The sequence below is a fragment of the Colobus angolensis genome, unplaced genomic scaffold (assembly GCF_000951035.1).
Source record: "Colobus angolensis palliatus isolate OR3802 unplaced genomic scaffold, Cang.pa_1.0 Scaffold158, whole genome shotgun sequence".
In the NCBI taxonomy this organism is placed as follows: Eukaryota; Metazoa; Chordata; class Mammalia; order Primates; family Cercopithecidae; genus Colobus; species Colobus angolensis.
The window spans coordinates 9,166,042-9,188,820 of record NW_012114688.1 but is presented as its reverse complement, the minus strand read 5'-3'; the positions used below and the strand labels follow the sequence as shown (position 1 = coordinate 9,188,820).

The window sequence follows — 22,779 nt, the reverse complement described above, 5'->3', positions numbered from 1 at the left end:
CATTCTGGTCACAGCTCACTAAATAGTAATAGCATCTCTTTAGTCCTTGGGAATATAAAAACAAACAAACAAGCAAACAAAAAAGAAGACTCTCACAGTTCCAAAAAGCCTAGCATGCACCTGAGAAGAGAGAGAGCGACAGTATCACTCTCTGTTTAGAACCACTGGAACATATGATTGAAACGTGTATCACTGAGGATTTTGGACTCCTGAATCAATTGGACTCCAAAATTAACTTAATTTTAGAAGCAGTGGAGAATTATTGAAGGTTTTAATGCAAATAATATAATTAGAATTGGAGTTTTACATAATAAAGATTATGATGGTAGTAGGTGGGTTAGAGCATGAGGAAGCTGGAACAGGAGAGAAGTTAAAGATGTTGCAAAAGCTAGAAAGCAGAGAGGTCAAGGCTGAATAATGAACTGGGGTTCACCTGTGTGTGTGTGAGAATGTGTGTGTGTAGATGTGTGCATGTGCATGTGTGTGTGTGTGTGTGCATGTATGTGCTGTGAGTTGGAGCCATGGGATTGCAGAAATGACAAGAAGACCCATGGAAAGAAGCAGCAATGTGTGAGAGCATTTATGGTGGTCATGAGCAAGGTGCTGAAATTGCTGATTGTGGTGAGCTGACAAGAAGTTAGGGATGGAGAGAGGATTGAAAGATTGGAAGAAAAGGGAATATCTGAAAGTTTTAGTACAAAAAAGAGTGTAAGAGAGGTGGTAGATGAAAGAGGGGAGTATTTGACCTGGGGTGATGAGGAGGAGACATGGCCACTGCTATCTGGTAAATACCTGCTCCACTGCAGCAAACGGACATGGTCCCCTTGCTGCTCTCCCTTCTTTATTCCTCCCAGGAACATCAGTGTCATGGTGCTATCATCTTACACAATTGTTGTAACCCAGAAAAACTATGAGTAAATTAAAATTGTATAAGTTATATTCAACTTTTATCAAATGAATTCCATTCTAAGTGCACTAGGCAAGCTTTCTATTTAAAGAAACCTTTGATGGACCCTTTTGTAGTGTGAAAAATTAATCCCAAATGTATCTGTTTTACAGTTCCAAACTCTGGATCCCTGGTTTTCTTCTCTTGGACAGCTAACTAGGTCAAATCATTCTATTTTCAGAGCCCAGCCCCACACAAACACTAATTGGTTTTCACATCTGAAAGGTTGTGTATCAGTTTGTCATTTCTAAATTTACATGATGTAATCCATGTACAAGTTGGGATTTCATACCCTGTGGGAGGAGCAACTGCCACATGCTTAGTTTTCCAAATATATCTAGAGGCACAAAATATTTTAAAAGAGGCAGAACTTCAAGAGCGCCTTTCTCAATCTCAGATTTTATCAATTTATGGTTTTGGTAGGAATTAGGGAATTCCTATTATCTGTGGAGAACATCTCTGACGCAGTTTTGCACCTCTCAATGTATTTATAAAGAAAAATAATAATAATTAGAAACAAATACACACACAGCCAAAGACCTCATCAAATCAAGCATCACAAAACTCAAACCTATCATCTGTAAACTTCATGACAAAAAATTGAAAAGTAGATGCATCATTTTTCAAGACATTGTTGAGGTGTTCCCACATCCATACATTAGTAGGAACTATAGCAAAAACCTTGTACAGATTTTTCAAAACCATAATGCTATACTAAAAAATTACATTTTAACTCTGTCACTTGAATTAATTAGGAAATCCAAAGATCAGAAGTACATGGCAAGGAATTTTGGCAGGGACGATGCACGTAATAAGTCATCAGAATGGTCCCCTTTGGTCACAGATGCTATTTTACCTTGGCTTTGTCTTTCCTCTTTCATTAGCTGCATCCCCTTCTTACAGAATGACTGGCAGGTTAGCATTGTATCATTCTCTTTCAGCATGTTTCTTATACTTGGATGTATATTGGAATCACCTGGGAAACTTTAAAGCATTTTGACGCCTGGGTGCCAACCCCATGGATTTTGGTTTAATTGGTCCTGGGCAATGGTACTTGTAAAAGCTTCCCAGATGATTCTAATGTGCAGTCAAAGTTGAGAACCGCTGTCTCACAAGCTGTTAAACTCATGGCCCTCCTGTACTTAGTCCATCAATTCTTATATCGCTGGGCTCTTTCACTTTAAGCACGTATTGATCGCTGGTCTCACTTTCTCTGCCTTCACATCCACAAGCTGAAAAGTCAGACTTGGGAGAAATAGCCGAAGTTATTCACAGATTGGCTTCCAGGAGAAACTGGAAGTCCAGCAAATACAAGTATTGGCAAAATATTTCAAGCTTCTGGAACATGCCACCTCTTATTCCAGAGAAACTCAGAAAGCACAGGAGAGTCCTGAGTGAGAATTCCAGCTTTGCTTACTTACTCTCCATTAACTTGGGAAAGTTGCTTACCTTTTCTATGAGCCTCAGTTTCCTCATCTATAAAAATTGGAATACCTACTTCCTAAGACAGAATTAGACGACTATTTAAAATGTTTAAAATAGCGCCCCGGATGTTCAATAATTACAGCTATTTAAATGGAAAGAAAAGAGAAAATAGTTAAGGCTCGTTTACTGATTACACACCAAGTGAAAAATAGTTACCGTTTATTGAGCCAATTTATCTAATTTTTTATTCTTTAGCTGCCCAACAAACATTTCTTATTGACTATAGGTCAATCATACTGCTACACCCTAAGGATACAGTAATGAATGGAACATACGTAATTTCTATCTTGACGCATTTTAAAAATTAGCTAAACGCTCTACCTATTCCTAGAGTTGATTTCAACTAGTGCAAAGATTGAGCTTACTTGGAGGAACGGTACTAACAAACTGACCTTGAATGCACCCTCACAGCAAATCCTTAGGGAATGCCACGTTGTTAAGAGAAACTTGTACCTAACAGACAGACAAATCCTTATCAGAGTTCCATAACAGTCAGGAAGGGCCAGAAGGCTATAAAACACTTTATGAGAATATCAAAGGGAGCATGTCAAAAAAGCTGATGGGTTTTTTCACCCAGCATGTAGTTTTTTTTTTTGAAAAATTAGTAGTGGTATACATCTTTAGATTCTTGAAGGCTAGAGAAGCTCTGTTGCCTCCACCCTTCATTTGCCTACCTGGGACTGCTGCTGTGCCTCCTATTCTGTGTAGCTCTCCATGTATTGTAAATTCTGTGACTTACCTACATTTTTGAAACTACATTCTTTGCTTGGTTCTGCTGGCATCTTTAGATCAAGTACTGTCACTACTATGACAATAGTACCTCTCCTTATAACAACTGTAAGATCTGGTACTATTATCCGTATTTTACATGTGAGATTTAAATAACTTGACAAGGTCATTGAGCTAGCACATGGCAAAGCCAAGATTTAACCTCACATCTGTCTGATTCCACAGCTTATCCTGTTATCCTCTGTCTCAAGTGGACAAACCTCAGGTGATTGTGCTTTAGAAATATCAAAATCTGACTGTTCATAGAAATAGTTTTAAAAGCCACAAGTAGAGAATAAGAACAGCAGATAGAACTGGAAGATGATGATGTGACCAAATCTAACGTAGTCTTGGCCTATGGGTGCTTTTGAAATTATGTGAGAGACTAAAATCCAATAAAAATGGTGTCCAGTTTATGTGATTATCAATCAAACCTACTGATACTTAATTTCATGACATCCTATAGAATAAAGACTTCATGAATAAGAGTCCCATCTCTTCATACCTGCAGCTGTAACTCTTTTGTCAGATCAGGAATATAATAACTACAGCTAAAAAAGCAACAATTGCAATTTGTAGATTGTATAGAAACCCTTGCTAACTCCAGATAATCTCTTCCCACTGAAGAACCTTTACTCTGATAATGGAGTGTATGAGTGTGTCTGTATATGTAGGTGTGGGTGTGAGTGTGCATGTGTAACTGGGCCATGTGCAAATGCTTTGGTTCTCATGTGGATGGAGACAGATTTTAAACTAGTCTTTTCTGGTCTTCCATGGGTTGGAAAGTATGCACTCTATAGGGTATCTATGAAGCTCACAGCGACTGTCTTCTTTGCTCCCCACCTAGAAAGGGGGCCCCTGACAGCCATGTTTATATTAATGAAATATGACCCCATTCCCACTTTAGCTACCCATGCCTTTTGCCATATGGCTTTGCAGTTCTTCCTACTAAAAACCAAGTATATTTTTCTTCCTGTTGATGTTGAAGTCAGCTGTGAAACTTGCCAATGGAATGTTGTCAGAGGATACCACTTGAGCAAAGGCTTTAAATATGCATGTAAACTTGAGCTTGTCCTCTTGAGTTACTAGCCTTTGTCTATGAGAAGAGTATACCACAGGTAGTACATTTTTCTGTGTAGGTGTCCAAGGAGGGTGAGAGACACAAGGAACAGACCTGAACACAACCTGTAGTTCAGAGTCAAGCTCATCCAAAATGAGCCCACAAACAAGTGAGCAAGAAATTAATGCTTATGATTGCACACCCCTGAATTCTGGGATGGGTTATTATACAGAATTATTATAGCATTATATGACAGATACATTTCTCCTTGAAACTTAACATTTAAGCTGAGAGACAAAGAGACTATCTATTGGGCACTGGGCCATGTAAATGGCAGAACTAGCTATGAAAGAATGTTGATTTCTTTTTCTCTTTTTCTGACTTACCTTTTTGCTTAATATTTTTGTTTTTGCTTCCTTTTTCATTGAGGTAAAGTGCACACAGCATGGAAATAACTATTTTAAAACTAGCAATTCAGTGGTATTTAGTACATTCACAGTTTTAAGACCACCACTTCCAATTCCAAAATCTTTTCATCAGCCCCAAATAAAACAGGATGACAATTAAGCAGTTACTCCCAATTTCTCCCTCCTATCTATCCCCTGGAAGCAGCCATCTGCTTTTTGTTTTTATACATTTACCTATTGCTATGGACTGGAGTGTGACCCTCCTCAAATTCATACGTTGAAATCTTAACCTCCCATGTGACTGCATTGGAGAGAAGGCCTTTAAGGAGATAATTAAGGTTAAATGAAGTCATAAATGTAAAGCAAGCCCTGATTCAGTAGAGTTGGTGCCCTTATAAGAAGATGAAGAGACACTAGAGTTCTGCCTGCCGTGTAAGGACAGAGAAAAATGATGGATTTCTAGAAAACAAGAAGAGAACCCCCACCAGAACCATGCTGAACCTGATCTTGGACTTCTAGCTTTCAGACTGTGGAAGTAAATTTCTGTTGTTTTATGTACCCAGTATATGGTATTCTGTTGTGACAACCTGTTTTATCAATGTGTTCATTGGTTGATGGACATTTGGGTTGTTTCCACCTTTTGGTTTTTATAAATATTGCTCTATAAACATTTGAATACAAGTATTTTTTAAGTACCCATTTTCAATTTTAGGGTATATTCCTAGGAATGGAATTTCCTGGGATATGGGTCATAAGGTAATATGGGTCATATGGTAATTCTTAGAACACTGAACTTGTGTTGCTCAGATCCTCAAAGCTGTTTCCTGGTTTCTACACAGGAATTCTTGCTTGGATGCCATAAAATAGCCTCAGAATACTTTTAATAAATCCCTTTTGTTGCTCTGAAATAGACGTGTCTTATTTCAGCTAGGTTAATACCTGATACTTAAACTAGAGGACCTAGGCTAACAGATAATAAAATTTCTAATTTTTAGTCATAATATAAGAGAAATGGGCTGAAAACTCCTCTTTCAAAGTTTTTCAGAGGGGCGATCAAACCCTGTGATAGTAATCAAATCAGTTGACTGTCTTGATAAGATTCTGAAATAAGACTTTACTGTGAGATTTGCTTATATTACCACTCACCTTTGGGACAAAGCAGCATAGGACCTTGCATTTAGAGCATACTCCAATTCGAAACGACTTCTTAAAGCTGCCACATGACTCCGGCCAGGTCCTCCCCGGCTCACCAGGCAATCAGAAGAAGAAGAAGGTGAGAGAGACCCACTGCTGTTACTTGATGCAGGAGACATCAGCTGAGTGGAGGAGGGGTAATTTTAATTGTTTAATACTTCCAACAGGTGTGAAGACATAACATAAAATATGGATTTAACTTTCTATTCCAAGGTTTCCCATATTTTAATTTCTATTCACTCAGCTTGCTTCTGGCTTTTCCTTTCAGGAAAAAAATCTAATGGCAACATCTGGCTAGCTTAATTTACTTTTTTGACTCAGTTCTGTGCTGAGAGCTGGCCTGTTAAATTTATGCTCATCTTTCTAAAAACACAGTAGGCCCAAGTCAGATTCATAAAATATATTTAGAAGGTTATTATTCAATGATCAAAAGATTCTTCACATTTTTCACTATGGCAATAAGATTTATGGCAGAGTTCCTTTAAATCATAGCTAAAATTTTTCACTTTACATGAAATTATTCCCTTCACATAAAATGAATTTACACACTTTCCCAAGAATACATCAATTTTATAAGATGAAAAATGCTTGAATGTGTGGCAAGTGTTTTCCCATATTGAACAGACCACTCCCTTTGCCACATGATAGTTCTTCAGATGTTTAAAAACACGTGTTGAACTTGGCTAGGTGCAGTGACTCACGCCTGTAATCCCAGCACTTTGGGAGGCTGAGGCGAGCAGATCACAAAGTCAAGAGATAGAGACCACCCTGGCCAACATGGTGAAACCCAGTCTCTAAAAAAAATACAAAAATTAGCTGGGCATGGTGGTGCACACCTGTAGTCCCAGCTACTCAGGAGGCTGAGGCAGGAAAATCGCTTGAACCTGGGAGTCGGAGTTTGTGGTGATCTGAGATTGCGCCACTGCACTCCAGCCTGGTGACAGAGCGAGATTCCATCTAAAAAAAAAAAAAAAAAAAAAAAAAAAAAAAAAAAAGAAAGAAAGAAAGAAAGAAAAAACAAACAAACAAAAAAACCTGTTGGACTCATCCTAATTTCCTCTTTTCTGTGATAAGCATCACTAGTTCCTTTAACTGGCTTTCATGTTACATGATTTTCAACTTATTCACCACTCAAATCTCTCTCTCCTAAAATGTGTATCCCTGTTTAAATAGTTTAAATTATTCCTTTAAAAGGTTCAGGGTCACAACTGGGTACCACTTGGCCACTTCAGAACAAGAATAATCATATCTTTTATTTTACTACAAGATAGTCACTTTATATTCTAACTCCCAATGAGCTTATTATTCTCTAGCATTCATGATGCACCTAAGCCATGTCTCTACCATTTGATACTTTTATTACTTTTTCTTTAGCTCTGCTGCAGGACATTATATTTATATGTATTCCTGTTAAAATTATTCTTGTTAGACATGTCCTGTTACTTCATCCTCCAAGATCTAGAGTCTTGCTTTCAAATACTTTCTTTCCTTCTTAACTTGATTATATCTGCACATGGGATGAGTAGCTCCCTCTTGGCCTTGATCTAAACCATTGACTGAAAAGTTGAAGAATAGAGAGGATAAAGTCTTATGAAACTGCACAAGTCAAGCCTCTTTAGGCTGACTCTGGTCCATTAATTAGTGCAACTCAGTCCAGCAAACTGTCTTAGCATATAACTCATTCATCTTCTCCCTTGGGGAGAGAGTATAAATAAGAGGCTTGATCAATATATTGCAATAAGACAAGCTAGTTTAGTAGATCCTATCATGGTTCTTGTTTCTGGAATCCACCTCCAGATGTGTCTATCCCATTAGGCTCAAAGCAAACTTGCTCAAACTCTTAAGTTTCAAAATGAGAGGATATTTTAAATTCAAGTCTTGAAGGTGTCTCTTAATATCCAAGGCTTCTGGCAGATGCTTTTGTCCACAGGGGCTGCTGAAGCCCCACCAAATATGTGACTACTTTTCCCCACTTTGTGTAAGTCCCAGGACTGAAGAACAGAAGGGAAAGAGGACCTTAGGTCTAAACACTGAAGTTTCTTTCTACACAAAAGTTTTCTTTGGAAATTCCAGCAAAGAGTCATGAGACAGAGATACTCACTGCAGGCTGTAATTGCAAATCCTTTTCCAATAGACTAGGTCCAATGACTCTTAGTTGAGTTTTTTTTGTTTTGTTTGTTTTTTGGTTTTTTTTTTTTAGAAAAAACCCTACTTTTCTTGATGGTTCCACTTTGAGACTTAGTGGTGCAATCTCAGGTTGATACTATTTCTCTCTATTCTTGCCCCTTCCCTGCATATGCAGATGCATATGTCATCCTCTATGCATGATGTATGTCTTCCTCCACCAGTAGCACTTATTTGCATTTGAGAATATATTATTTTTGAATTAGTGTGAATGTTTCAGCTCCCTCACCTATTTTGAAATGCATCTCTTGACCAGGTGTATAGAAAATTAAGGCAATTATAGAGAAAATTAAAGCAAACAGCTTTAATAAGGAAAGAAAATTCCATTAGCCTGATTACCAACATATATCACATTAAGCAACATATATGTGGTGTGAAAGCAATGCCTCCTAATTAATTTATGAACATATTTTATTGATAATTTTTCTTTTCGCATTGAATGTAAGTGAACAATGGCTTACACATCACTGTATGAAGAAACTTTTGCATAAAATTGATTAAATAATTACCTTCTAATGTATTTATTATACTTTCCAATTTTCACTCATCAAATTTTTAAGCTGAGCATGACTGTGTCCATTTGCCTGCCCTATTATTTGTTGGAAGGGCTTGAATTCACTCTGATTTTGCCTTTGTCCCTGTAGGCACAGCTAATTCTGCTCCATCCTAGGAATTTAATGAATAGGGTAAATATGGATAGAGCTATGGGCCCTCATACTAACTTTACATAAGTACCATCTCACCTACATTCCCTGACAGCCTTGGATATTCAGGGCTTTTTTATGGACATATTTTAGAAGCTAGAGTTTTTACCTCAATGTTGCAGAGACACTCTTCTAACTTCGTGACAACTTCAGAAAACTCAGGTCTTCCCTGTAAATAGAAAAAAGAACTATATTTTTCCCTTAAGAATAAAAGGAAGGAGACTCTCTTTGGGTTTTAAAGTTGGGTATTAGCATTTGTAAAGAATGAGATTAACAATAAAGTATATTTTTATTTAAAATACACTTTTATTGAAGTGTTAATTGAATGTTCATTTGCTGCTCATGGAGGGATGTTGAGTCTCCCTCTGATAAGAGTTTTAAGTCAGAATTTGCAACTACATTCAGATAATGAAATAGTGGAAAAGCTTTAATTAGCTTTGCATGTTTTTAAATGGCAGGTTTCCCCTTCAAAATGAAAGAATAATAGTGAATACTAAAAACTATTAACTATCTCAGTGCCTTGTAATATACCGCACACTGTGTATAAAAAGAACTGCTAAAGTAGATTTATAATGAACTTCACTTGTGAAAAGATCATCTCAGATTCAAAACTAAGATGATGATAGAAACCTCAGGACTATGCCTTACTTTAGGGTTTAAGATTAGCTTTTTATCTTCAGACAGTGCCATTAAAGATATTGCCCATTATTAACCTCTGTGTCAGATGAGTTTGGTTTAAAAAAAGTTTATTCCAAATATATTTCAAGCTTTGTTCCAGTTGCAAGGGATATAAAAATGGTTATTGGAAAAATTCTTGGAATTTTAGAAAATGTTGATCTCTTTTGAGAAAATTATTTGTCTTCTTTTGTCAGATCCTAAAACCATACATCATATCATTTCTCCCTTTATGAAAATTTCACTGCCAGGAGGGGGAGAGCCCAATTTAACATTCAGGTGTAGTAACCAACTAATTTAGATTCTTAGTAGAACAATTTCTCCCTTACTATCTAGTCCACCCATGAGAACATTGCTTCCCTTATAAGCTGTTTCCTCTCACATACTCCTTGTATCTCTAGGTTGGTGGGGGCAGTGGGAGCAGTGGGAGCAGTAGGGTGAACAAAATCCTGTGTCTTCCTTGCTGTCACTGCTACTTCCAAATGGTTTCTCTTCTAAACACCACCAGCTTGTCAGGCTATACCACCAGAGTCTAGCCACACCCCCTCATTCTTTGGGGATTTAAAAAACTGGCTGACTTCATATTCTCTATCACTACTCTTTGTACTTTTATTATCCATGCAAATGATCATTAAAATAGCCTGACCTCTGGGTTCCTTTGCCCACTCTTCTCCAATGAGCTTGTCCTCCAAACTCCTTTAGTCACTCAGCCCCTTAGTTATACTGTAGACCCTGCCATGACCAATGCCTGCACCCCTCCATGCTCTTTAACCTCTCAATCTTTATCAGACAGCTCTCTGAGCTGTCTCCTTTCTTTCTAGCTCACTTTTTCTAGAAACCCGACTCCAACAATCTTTGATCACACTGGTGATTGGAAGCCATTTTACCACTTAAAACAAAACAAAACAAAACAAGAGCTTTGTATTACGAGCATTTCCAAATATGTCCTAAAGTAGATACTGTTCTATCTACCTACCTACCCATCTGCTGATCTTTCTCCTTACTTGTTTTTTTTTGCTCATTTCGGCATCTTTTCGCTGTCACTCACTTTCCCTTTACCTATCTTACATTTCATTAACATTTATCATTAGATTCACTTCCAACTATCATTCCCTTCCACACATCCTCAACTCCCTGGCTTCATCTTGCATTTTGTACACTACTGAAAGAATCCTAACTTTTATTGAATCAATTATGCCTGGTCTCATTTCAAAATCTTGACCCTCTAACCTCCTGTAGACCGTCAGTACTGCTCAGAGATCCTATTACATATTTCTAGCCCATTCACTCTCTCATACTCCAGATGACTATTTTGTACTTTCTCTCTCCTCAAACCTCTAGCTCCCACTACTACATTGACCTACTCACCTATGATCTACATAATTTGCCCTCACTTTTGTTTCTATGGATGAACTTCGCCTAATTCTGAGGCCAACTCCTTCACTTGTGTGCTCCAGCAATAATTCTCTCATCTGTTTTTTTTTTTTTTGCATCGTTCATGTTCCTTATTGTTTAATCTCCACCAGCATACAGACATACTATACATTCTCCTATCTTAAAAGCAAACAGCAAAATAAAACCCTTAATCTATCTTCTTCAAGCTACTGTTCCATTGCTGTTTACCTTTACAGCAAAAATGTTCTAGAGTTATCTAAATTTGTGGTCTTTAATTTCCCTTCTCCCATTTTCAATCCATCCTAATCAAGCTTTCTCCTACAACACTGCTGAAACTGCCCTTGCCAAGGTTACAAAGATCTCCTCATTGCTAAATTCAATGGTTACATCTCAGTGGTCATCTCACTTGGCATAGCATTGAACACAAGCAACAATTCCTTTGTCCCTGAAACATGTTTTTCAATTGGCTTTGAGGACACCATTTTCTTATTTTTTTCTGTGCTCATTGGCTTCTTCTTAGCCTCCCCTTTTGGTTTCATCTCCCCTCCTTATCTTTAAGCTTTTCATCACCCCAAGACTCAGTCTTTGAGTCTCTTTACTCTTTAGAATTAATTTGTTGAGGAGCTAATTCAGCCTCATGCCTTTTAAAAAACAACTCCCAGATTTCTATCTCTAGCCCAGTACTTTCTCCTGAACTCTAAAGTCATACATGCAATAAATTATATCTATAGCTTTTCCCATTTCAGTAAATGGAAACTCCATCCTTCTGCTTGCAGAGGCAACAAAAACAAAAAATGTGATGATCTTTGACTACTCTCTTTATCATTCTTGCCTCTAATACACCAGCAAATTATATTGATCCTACCAGTCAGAATCTGAGTGATCAAGTAACTTATATTAGATCAACCCTCCTACAGAAAACAACTAGAAACTCTGGACAAAATGTAAATGACAGCTACCTGAAGGCACTGGAAAGTTAATGAAAGCAAGTAGATCCTGGAGGAGAGTGAGTCACTTAGAAGAAAGGAACTAGCATGTTTCCCACCTCTCTCTCTCTCTCTCTCTCTCTCTCTCTCTCTCTCTCTCTCTCTTGCGTTTAGCCTGAGGGTAGACCATTTCTGCATTTTAGGAAACAGTTAAAATTCTGATGGTTTGCTTGTTTGAAGGACCAGAGGACAGAATTCAGGGCAACTGGAGTGTATTAGTTATTGTTTTGTAACAAATTACCATAAACCTAGTGATTTTAAACAATGTTCATTTATTATGTTTCCATCGGTAAGGAGTACAGTATAGATTAGCCGGGTTCTTAGCTCAGAGATTCAGTAGGCTGAAATCAGGGAGCCAGCAGGCACTGTGATTCTCGTCTGAGGCTCAAGGCCTCTTTTAAGCTCATTGGTTGTTGGCAGAACTCATTTCTTTGTGGTTGTATGACACATGTCTGTTTTCTTGCCATCTGTTGCCCAGAAATGACTCTCAAATTCTAGAGGATGCCTACAGCTGCTTGCCACATAGGCAGTTCACAACATAGCTGTTTGCTTTTTTCCTGACCGGCAAGGGCACATGCTTGACTTCCTACTCTGTGACCAGCTGTAAAACGTATTCTGCTTTTGAAGAGCTCACCCAATTAGGTCAGACCCACTTGGGATAATCTTCCTTTGGTTATATGATGAAACATAATCATGGGAGTAATATCTCATCATATTCACAGGTTCTGCCCACACTGAAGGGGAGGGTATTCTACATGGCATGTACACCAGGGGAAAGGAATCTTACAGGCCATCTTAGAATCCTACTTATTACAAATAGGCAGTAGAAAATGAGAGGAGATCCTGGAAAAAGCCCTGGAATCTGTATGTAAATTATACCTAAATCTCTGGTTGGCTCCTGAACCACACATGCATGAGGCACACTAACTAGTCAGGTAGGGCTAAAATAAATGAACTGAGATTAGAACTGCTGCCCCATGCAGGGCATTGTTCTTACTGTTTTCTCAGACTGGAATTATCTAATGCTTATTCTCCGCCCATGGAAATTCACTGCACTCTGCAAAGCGCCACTCACAAGCTACATCCTTCTTAAAGCATCCACATTATTCCACAACATAATTATTCACTTGCATCTAGATTTACTTCATTTATCCTTGTGTTATAGATAAGTATTTACATGTCTATCACTAGCTAGAAAGTGCTTTGATGCAATGGTTTATTTACTTTTAGACACCTAGCACATTCCATCAGAGTGGTTAAATGAGCTCAAATTTGTTAAATTAAATTGCATCATTATGATTTAAAAAATCATCTGGAATATGCTTATCTTTCTCATCCTTGTCTACACCACATCATCTCTTGCTTATATTACTATAATTGTCTCCTATTTTTGCTACTTCTGTTCTTTGCTTATCTAATAGTATGTTCCCAACCCAGTAGTTAAAAAGATCATTTAAAAATGTACATCGGACCAAATAATGCCACTCACTATAGCCTCCAATTACTTCCCATGTTATTTGGGTTAAAACTCTACGTCTCTGCATTCATCTCTAAGGTATACAAGAACCTGCTCCTATGATTCTGTGCCCTACTCCTCCTGTTACACACTCCACTCTGGCCACACCAACTTCCTCATGCCCTCAGAACTTTGCATTGGGTTCTCTCCACCATGACACACTAATGCCTTCACCTTCTCCAGCTTATTGTTCAAATGCTGTTTTATCAGAGAGATTTTCCTTGTTTGCCATATTTAGAGCCCTCGAGCCAATGTGATCTTCTTTTCTTGTTTTATTTATTCTATAGCACTTATCACCACATGACTGAATACATATTTTATATTATCTGTTCATTATTTATATCCTTTTATAGAAAGTACATTTCCCAAGGGCAGGGGCTTGTGAGCTCCTGCTCTATGCCCAGTACTCTAAGAGTGCCTAGCACACAGAAGGTGATCTACAAATGCCTGTTGAACAAATGATAGAATTAATCATTTTATGTCTTTTTCAACATTTTATTTTGTTCTCAAACTATCTTATAGTATAGTTAGAGGGTTTTGTTATAATTTGCTCCTTGTCATTATTATTATTTTTTAAATCAACCAGGGAAGGCATTATAAATGAATTGTCTTTTTTGAACATAAAACTCAAGTGATGTTAAATATTTCTCTGGGAGGTTGAAAAAGCTTAAAAATAATGGTAAAATTTAACATTTAGTAAACACTTAGAGTACCCATTTAACTCTTATAATACTCTGTACTGTAGGAATTTATTATTATTTCTGTTTTACACATGAAAAAGCAAAAAACAAAAAGAGAAATTTTTTTCTAAGATAATATAGTCAGTAAAAACAGAGCTGAATTCAAAGCTAAGTAGAGCTTGTGAGCTTAATCTTGACTTCATACTCACTCCCTAGGTGTGGCATTTAAATCTATAAGGAGTAAGAATTTGTTGTAATCATGTAAAACTCAGTGCCTGAGATGAGCTTTGCGTACTAGAAGAAACACTGGATTGAAAGTTAAAAGACTTGGTTAAATATCTACCAGCTATGTGATTTATGATAGTTTACTAACAATCCTGAACTGTTTATTTAGTCTCTAATTGGGCTGCAGAATTAAGAGAACTAAGTAAGATAATGTTTGGTGAAAGCACTACAAACTATATATTGTTTTGCAAAGTAACTTAATTTTTTCAAAATACTAATAAATATGCCGTGGATGTGAGCTCTCTGAATTTATAGTCAAATGCTTTAACATTTTGGTTTAAATTCTATGCAAATTAAGGAATGTAGTTATTTACCTGGCATCTTAAGAGAACACCAAGATGCTTATTGAACAGTAGAAATTACCAAAATGCCTCATGAGCTGTATGTACTAAAATAATGCACAGTAAATGCCAACATTATGATATACATTGTCGTCTACTTTCCTTTCAGGTGGATGGCTGGTACTCTTCGCCATCATGTTGCAGTTGGTGGCAGCTTGTCCTGAGTCATGTGTGGTGTGCACCAAAGATGTAACCCTCTGTCACCAGCTAACCTATATAGTAGGTAATAAAACTAATAACTCTACAAAGCAGTGCTCAGTGTACCTGGAAAATTGGTTGCCGTACCTTTCATTGTACTGACTGTTCTCTGGGCTCAGTTTAAAAGAGGTAATCCTTTAATGAGTAAGCTTCAAACAACGACTAAAGAGACTGGTAATATTTTGTTTTCCTGTTCCTGATGGTCTCAATCAAAACTATTTAAAGACCTTCAAAAGTAATTGAGACATTTTGCTATTGCAAAAGAATATCACCATTTTATCCAGCTACACACTTAACAAATACATCACTTTAATTATATTTTTGTACATACTTTGTGCAGATTTGAACCCTACCACCAGCTGGAAGAAATATAAATGAATCAGAAACCCGAACTACAATTGTTCAACATTAGTAAGACTAAGTGATGTACCAGTGAAACAGATTATTATCAAAGTGCGTCTCATTCTGAAAGTCTGGTCTTTTTTTATTGGTGGTAAATGAGCTGTAGAAATGCTAACAAGATACACTGCCTGTATTCATTACATATTGCTGCTTAAGTCAACAATTTAATAAGACACCTTATTAACAAATTTGAGGAGAATGTGATTTACATCCTGATATCCAAGAAGAGATAAACAAGCTATAAGCTCTGCCAATGGAAAATTTCCATAAACAAGCTTGAGTTACGACAGAGTGGAAGAGGATAATTTCTTCCATTTCTAAAATTCCATAACTCTGATAATTAGGAGGTAGATGTTGTCACCATCCTTGACAGGACAGAGAAGGTTTCAAGGATAGTTGACGTGTATATTGTTTCTAATCAGTATTGAAAATGCTTTAACACTAAACTCTCACCATCTAAAACAGATTTCTTGACTTCACTACATTTATTTTTCCTGATCAGAGATAGTTCATGTCTGTAAGAAACAAATATTTCTCATCTACATTGTTGCACCTCTATATCCTCCTTCTCATTTACAGAACACCACATTTGTGAAGTTAGATTTCATAAGTACAGAGAATAAAATGGATGAATTGGGAGTTGGGTTTCTTTTCTAGACCTAGACAAGAAGTAATTGATAGAAATAATAGCCTGCTCATTCAGAGTTAGCAAATCCCTAAAGGACTGAGAACCCATGAAAACAAACCTCCTTCATCCTGTATCAAAAACAATGATGAGAGGAACAAAATGCCGAACTGGCCAGAATGAATAGAATTCAAATAATCAATCATAAATGCTGAAAAAATTACCAGGATTTAAGCTTGCTTGTGCTGCAGAGATGAGAACAATTCTTTCAAAAGAAGGCACTCTGAGAATCTTTTGTCTTTTACATATTTTTTAATCTCTTTGTTTCCGCGATGCAGTTTGAATTTCCTAAGGGATTTGTGATTTGCTTCCCTATGGTTGACTATTCTAATATCACCTGCAGACCTCCCAGTGACAATGGACTCCTCTATCCTTATGACACTGTCATTTGCAGTCAAAACAATTTTAGCATGATAAAGATGTGTTACAATAACTTCTGATTATAATACATCTTTATTGAGTTAAAATGCTTTGATTTCTAATGACAGAGCAGTGATAGCTCTGAGGTGATTATGGTGAAGGGATTTAACAGTTGGAAGCCTTGAGTACCACCTGTCATCACATGATGGACTTCATTGGAGGGAACAGATATTAGACAGGAGGCCAAGATGGCCCAGACTATAATGAGAACCCCACTGACAGACACTTGGGTTGTCTGGAGTGAATATATATCCTTACCAAGTTGCCAACTTTTAGCCTGGGGCTAAAAAGCAGAAACTAATGCTCCTTCTCACTCTCCCCACCCCACCACGCACCTTTATGTTTGGGAGAAAAGATGATTGACTTCACAGCATAAATATAAATTGCTGTAGAACACTGACTAGGGGGATCAGACACAGGCTTAGCTCTTAGTTGACTCTGTACTGGATCTGCAGGGCTAGATCAGGTCTGTACACAGTCTTGGAGGGAGGGCCTGAAAAGACATCTTCAAAATAGCATCCATGAAGATAATCTGAAACAATGAATTAACTTTGACATCTAAAGTACCAGATGGGTTTATGTTTCTCAAACAAACATGTCACAGTAGCAAAGAATATAAAAATCCATCATTTTGATATATAGCCAGCTTCCCCTTAAATTTAGAAATCAGAAAATCATTTTCATGTTGTGTACTGTTTACTGTTTTTACCCAGGTGATAAGATTGCTTAGAGGATATTGATTCTCTGCTCTCCAACATACCCCCGCCCTCCCACTCATATGTATCCTGCATCTAGTCTGTGCTTTTTTGCCCACAGCAGCCCCTATGACCACGAGGGTTTTAATCATCACTGATGGATATCTGTCCTCTATTGAGAGCACCAACCTGTCTCTCTTGTTTAATCTTGCCCTGCTCTCTCTGAGCAGAAATGGTATCGAGGATGTTCAGGAAGATGCCCTAGATGGCCTTACGATGTTGCGGACCTTGTTGCTGGAGCACAACCAAATATCCAGCTCTTCGCTCACTGATCACACCTTCAGCAAGCTTCACAGCCTCCAGGTGCTGGTGCTGAGCAATAATGCTCTCCGCACCCTACGAGGGTCTTGGTTCCAAAACACAAGGGGCCTGACCCGGCTCCAGCTGGATGGGAATCAGATCACTAATCTCACAGACAGTTCTTTTGGAGGCACGAATCTCCACAGTCTCAGGCATCTGGATTTATCCAACAATTTTATTTCCTACATTGGGAAAGATGCCTTCCGGCCCCTGCCTCAACTACAGGAAGTGGACCTTTCGCGAAATAGGTTAGCCCACATGCCGGATGTTTTTACTCCACTGAAGCAGTTAATCCATCTGAGCTTAGATAAGAACCAATGGAGCTGCACTTGTGATCTCCATCCCCTTGCTCGGTTTTTAAGAAACTACATTAAGTCTTCTGCTCACACGCTCAGGAATGCCAAGGACCTAAATTGTCAGCCATCTACCGCAGCTGTGGCAGCCGCACAGAGTGTGCTGAGGCTGTCTGAGACCAACTGTGATTCCAAAGCTCCCAACTTCACTCTGGTTCTAAAGGACAGAAGTCCCCTCCTCCCAGGACAAGATGTGGCCCTGCTGACTTTCCTTGGCTTTGCAGGTATGCCGGGGAGAAGTGTGCCCTCCTCTTTTCTCTTCACTTGTCCATATTTTTGCAGCATGCTAAGTCATGCTTATCTCAGACACTTGGGGAAATTTGCCAAGGCCATGGAAAGGAGAGGTTGCCAGTAGATGGGGGAGGATATTAGCTGATTTGGCACAAGTTGCAAGAATTTCCTGTTTCAGGGAAGCTGTCTAAAATAGAGGAAAGGGCCCTGGACCAGAATTCAAGAGCTCCGGGCCTGGTATAACTAGCACTGTGATCTTGAACAGGTTAACTTGCTATTTAGACTTTAATTTCCTTGTGTGTAATACAAGAATAACATCTATATTTCATCAATCATCCTTTCACCAAAGAGTACTGGTGCATTTGTTATGACACTAGGAGATAGATATTTAAAAACTGATGGGACATAGACTCTTTCCTCAAGGCACTTACATTTGTGTGCTTCTCCATGGTACATAGTAAGAGTCAGCAGACTTTCACAGATGCACAAAAGGATACTATTATGGCAATCACATATATCTCAGTCTGCAGTGTTTATATGGCACAGTAGTTAAATAAATGGGCTGTGTAGTTGGATTACCTAAGTTTGAATCCTGGCTCTGCTATTGGCTGTGTGACTTTGGACACATTATCTAACTTCTCTGTGCCTTGGTTTTCCTCCTGTTGGGGGGATTTGAATTCTTCTAAAATTTCTATTAGTCCAACTCTATGTAAACTTGGCCCATACTTCCCCAGACCAACTAAGGGGAGGATAATATGCAATTCTTTATATATTTTTTGTAATTTAAAATTTATTAAACTATGCATCAGCTATCATTGCATCTCACTGGATGAATAACATAAAATGGCACTTAGTGTCATCAGTTGAAGACCAAAGATGCATGAGATTTCTTCAGTTATCTAGCTCAATCTGTGTGTTTTCCCCTATGCTCTCAGTGCATGGTGAAATCCTCTGCACCTGTGGGTAACCATGGTGATGAGGGGGCAGGGAGAGAAAGAGAGAGATACCAGAGACCAACAAATGGCATCCAAGACTGACGTATTTTAAATATGTGCTATAAGTCATTATTCTATAAGAGTTATCTAGTGAATTGATTGATTGAATTTTTACTTCCTGACAATTACACTTTTAATCAGGATAGATGGAGACCAGCATCAGGTATAGACAATGGAACTACCATCAGTAGTAATCAAATTCACTCGGAAGGAAATTCAAATGTTAGGAAGATAAATTCTTTTAAAAACCATGTAACTATGTCAGTAATTGTATGTACTAAGAAGTAATTTACCATAAAAGACATAAGTGATAGGGCAGCAGACAGGTTTCCCTTAAATGTGCTTCTTAGAATACTAGCACTGGTGGATAATTAATAGATATTCCAATAAAAACACACAGATGCACATGTAGGCAATAGATGGTGGGGTTCAAATAGGTTTAGAAGGTACTAAGTTAAGCAAAGTGAAACAGGTGTACTCACTGCAGCACTTCTCGTAATCTTTCATTTTCTAATGAGCACTATAAATTTCTAAGAGGAAGGTGTGATATGGAGCATTTCTTGAACTTATTTGGCCATGATCCCTTTTTTTCATAGAGGATTTCATTGAATTTGTGTTCTAGAGGACATCGTTTTGGAAATATTATAATAGAGCAATTTTTAGTATCTTCTAGTTACCTTTTACACCTGTTTTCAGAAATATACATTCAGAAATATATTTAGCTACATTAACAGTTTGTTTTTTGTATTGAGATGAATACAAATTCTAGGAGATTCCAAAGGCTTTGTTAAAGTGAGAGGGAGCTTAATATACGTGAATAAATTCTGATAAATTATAAATATGATTACATATATGTTAGGTTTTGGTGTGTGAAATTATCATGCTAATATATCTTTCATCTAATAATTGTTAAATTATAGTGCTTTGAGAAGAGATTTTTCTTTAAAAAGACTCTGATTGTTAATGTTAATTTGCTCCATTAAGATTCCACTCTTTCTGAAGTACACATGGGGTGAGTTATCTACACTTCTAGATTGTGGGAAAAACACTTAGAACTATAATTTTGCCTATGAGTCCATTTTCTTCTTCAGCTATATCTAAGTCATAAAAATTCAAAGGAATATAAATAGCTATATTCAGTAAATTTAAAACTAATAAATGGTTATTTGGCATCAAACACTAATATCTTGACACATATGCTATGAACTGGTAGATAAAAAGTTTTTATGAAGCTGTAACGTGTTTGTAATGTTTCAATAAGAACTTATCATTAATTTTCCCTTTTTCTCTTGCCAACTCAGAAAGATTGTTAGAATACTTTTTAAAAATAGAAACAATGCCCATGGCAAAGAATATTCAAACACCTTCTTAATAGCACGTTCCGCCTGCCTGCAAGCTTCATTTGCTGCTTTTGCTTTCTACACTAATGGAAAGTGATCATACCTGACTGGTAATGGGATACAGATATATACCTAGCATCAACAGCAGGGGAGTGAGTGAGTCCCTGCCATTCAGACACAATTAGAGGAGAAACTGTATCCTATAATCAGATTATGTTTACTCTCATTTCAATGGCTGATTCTTGTCTTCAAGAACACTTAGCCCTTTTGTTCCTTCATTATTTGGCCTACTAACTGCACCAGTCATATAAAATATCATCCTAATGATTTATTTTTGGATTCTTTTTCCTGATAGATGAGTCTTTCAGGAACCAATAGAGCAATGCAAAACCTAAACAATGGTAGCTCAGTAATCATAATCATAATCATAAATCGCAATGAACGCTCATTGAACTCTACTATATCAAAGCACTGTGTTAAACATGTCACACATATTATTTAATCCCTGGATAGAATCAGTTATCCTTATTTGTGAAAGGAGAAAAAATAAGTGTTAGAGAAATTAGAAAATACCAAGAAAAGTGTCAGAACATAGCTTTGAATCTTGAGTTTTCTTATCCATATAAGTTAAGGAGTGGTGCCAGTTTTTAATTTTTTAGTATGTTCTTTAACATGTTAAAACCAAAATCCTTGCTTGGGATAATTCAGACTCTAGAATCTGTCAATGAAAGGATTATTATTTACATAATTTTGCTACAACTTTTAAAAACGTGCCTTAGATTGCTTCAATATGTTATAGCACTTTCCAAGAGTGTATTGTTGGCAAATGAATTAAAATAGATTTAAGAGCTCAAGATATGGTAAACTATACAATGGTTTGAGGGTTTTACCAGAAACTGCTATTCTCTGTGTTCTTCATGTTTAACACATACACAAAAAAGAAACAATCATGACCTGATACCTTCTCTTTTTATTTAAGTTTTAAAAATATGTTTTCATTAATATAGTCTCCAGGGGATAAAACTAGGCATAGTGTAGCCAGTCAAACAATCTGGAATGCTGTCTTCATTTCCAGAAAAGGGCACTGTCCTCAGGCGGACGTGGGTTTAGGACACAGATCTCTTTATTCAATCTGTACTGACACCATGTCTTCCTAATCACATGTTGAGGATTTATAAGATTAGATTACCAATGATTTCATTATCAGAATTCATAAACAGAATCCCTTCTGCTGATTTAAGAATATGTAATAAATATTTCTGCCTCCTTTGCCTCAGAGTTGTGGACACTGGGGATAGAATGTTGAACAGGACTAAAAGGATGTGTTGCCTCACAGTGCTTAATTGTAGCAGAGGAGGACAGTCTGTGAACAAGCAAATGAATGAATAAACACAATAATACACTTCATAAGTATGAAGAAACAAGGGAAATCACTGTGATATACAGATATTGAGGGTATGACTCAGGGACATTGGTTTGAACATTTAGGTGGTTGAGGATGCCATTTATCAAGATAGGAAAAAGTGAAATAGAAACAGATTAGAGTCGGCATCTGGGTTCGAGAAATACTGGATCTTGCAATTTTATTCAGAGGACAAACTACATAGAACATGAAATGACAGTACCAGGCAGTCTGAGATGAGATGTCATACATACTATTATAAGAGTTCATAAAAGGAGGTGCCATAGACAGAAAAAATGTTACTGCAGGGACTATTTTATCTTAAATGAATTTTCAGTTCATGAAACAGCCCTTAAAGAGATTCCAGATGGTGTTGTTTCTTATAATCTTTAATATGTATAAAGATCCAAATTGGAAAGCAGAACAATGTCAACGGTAGCCTGTGTCTGAACTGATATTTTCCAAATGGTGAAGGACTTCCTACCCATTCTGATATCTTTCAAGCCATTAACCTTTATATTTGTGGTTTTTACATTTTATGATTTATATGTATCTTCCCAAGATGTTATCTTTTAATGGTCTCTCTATTTGTCACAGGAGCTGTTGGTCTCACTTGCCTAGGTTTAGTTGTATTTAACTGGAAACTCCAACAAGGCAAAGCAAATGAACACACATCAGAAAACCTTTGTTGCAGAACTTTCGACGAACCCCTGTGTGCTCATGGGGCAAGAAATTACCACACTAAGGGATACTGTAACTGCCACTTAACCCAGGAAAACGAAATAAAGGTCATGTCCATTGTGGGGTCCAGAAAAGAAATGCCACTTTTACAGGAAAATAGTCATCAAGCAACATCGGCCTCTGAGTCCACAACCCTTGACGGATCATTTAGAAACCTGAAAAAGAAAGACCATGGAGTAGGCACCACTTTATTTTGCCAGGATGGTAGATTGCCGCATTCAAGGTGTTCAGAGTCTCCTGGAAATACAACAGCTTTTAATGAAGCAGGTTTACTTACAACATATAATTCAAGGAAAGTTCAAAAGCTAAGGAATCTTGAGTCTGGAGAAGT

At 37.4% G+C, this 22,779-nt stretch overlaps 1 protein-coding gene across 1 annotated transcript in view; it reads right to left on the bottom strand.

Moving 5' to 3' along the window:
* Positions 1-22,779, bottom strand: part of LOC105508112 (serine/threonine-protein kinase TNNI3K) — a 305,390-nt gene that overhangs the window by 43,652 nt on the left and 238,959 nt on the right. The window contains exons 22-23 of the mRNA XM_011936921.1: positions 8,858-8,917; positions 5,813-5,982 (exon numbers count right to left, since the gene is read on the bottom strand). Of these exons, the coding sequence (XP_011792311.1) occupies positions 5,813-5,982; positions 8,858-8,917 (230 nt within the window). The remainder of the gene's footprint in view (positions 1-5,812; positions 5,983-8,857; positions 8,918-22,779) is intronic.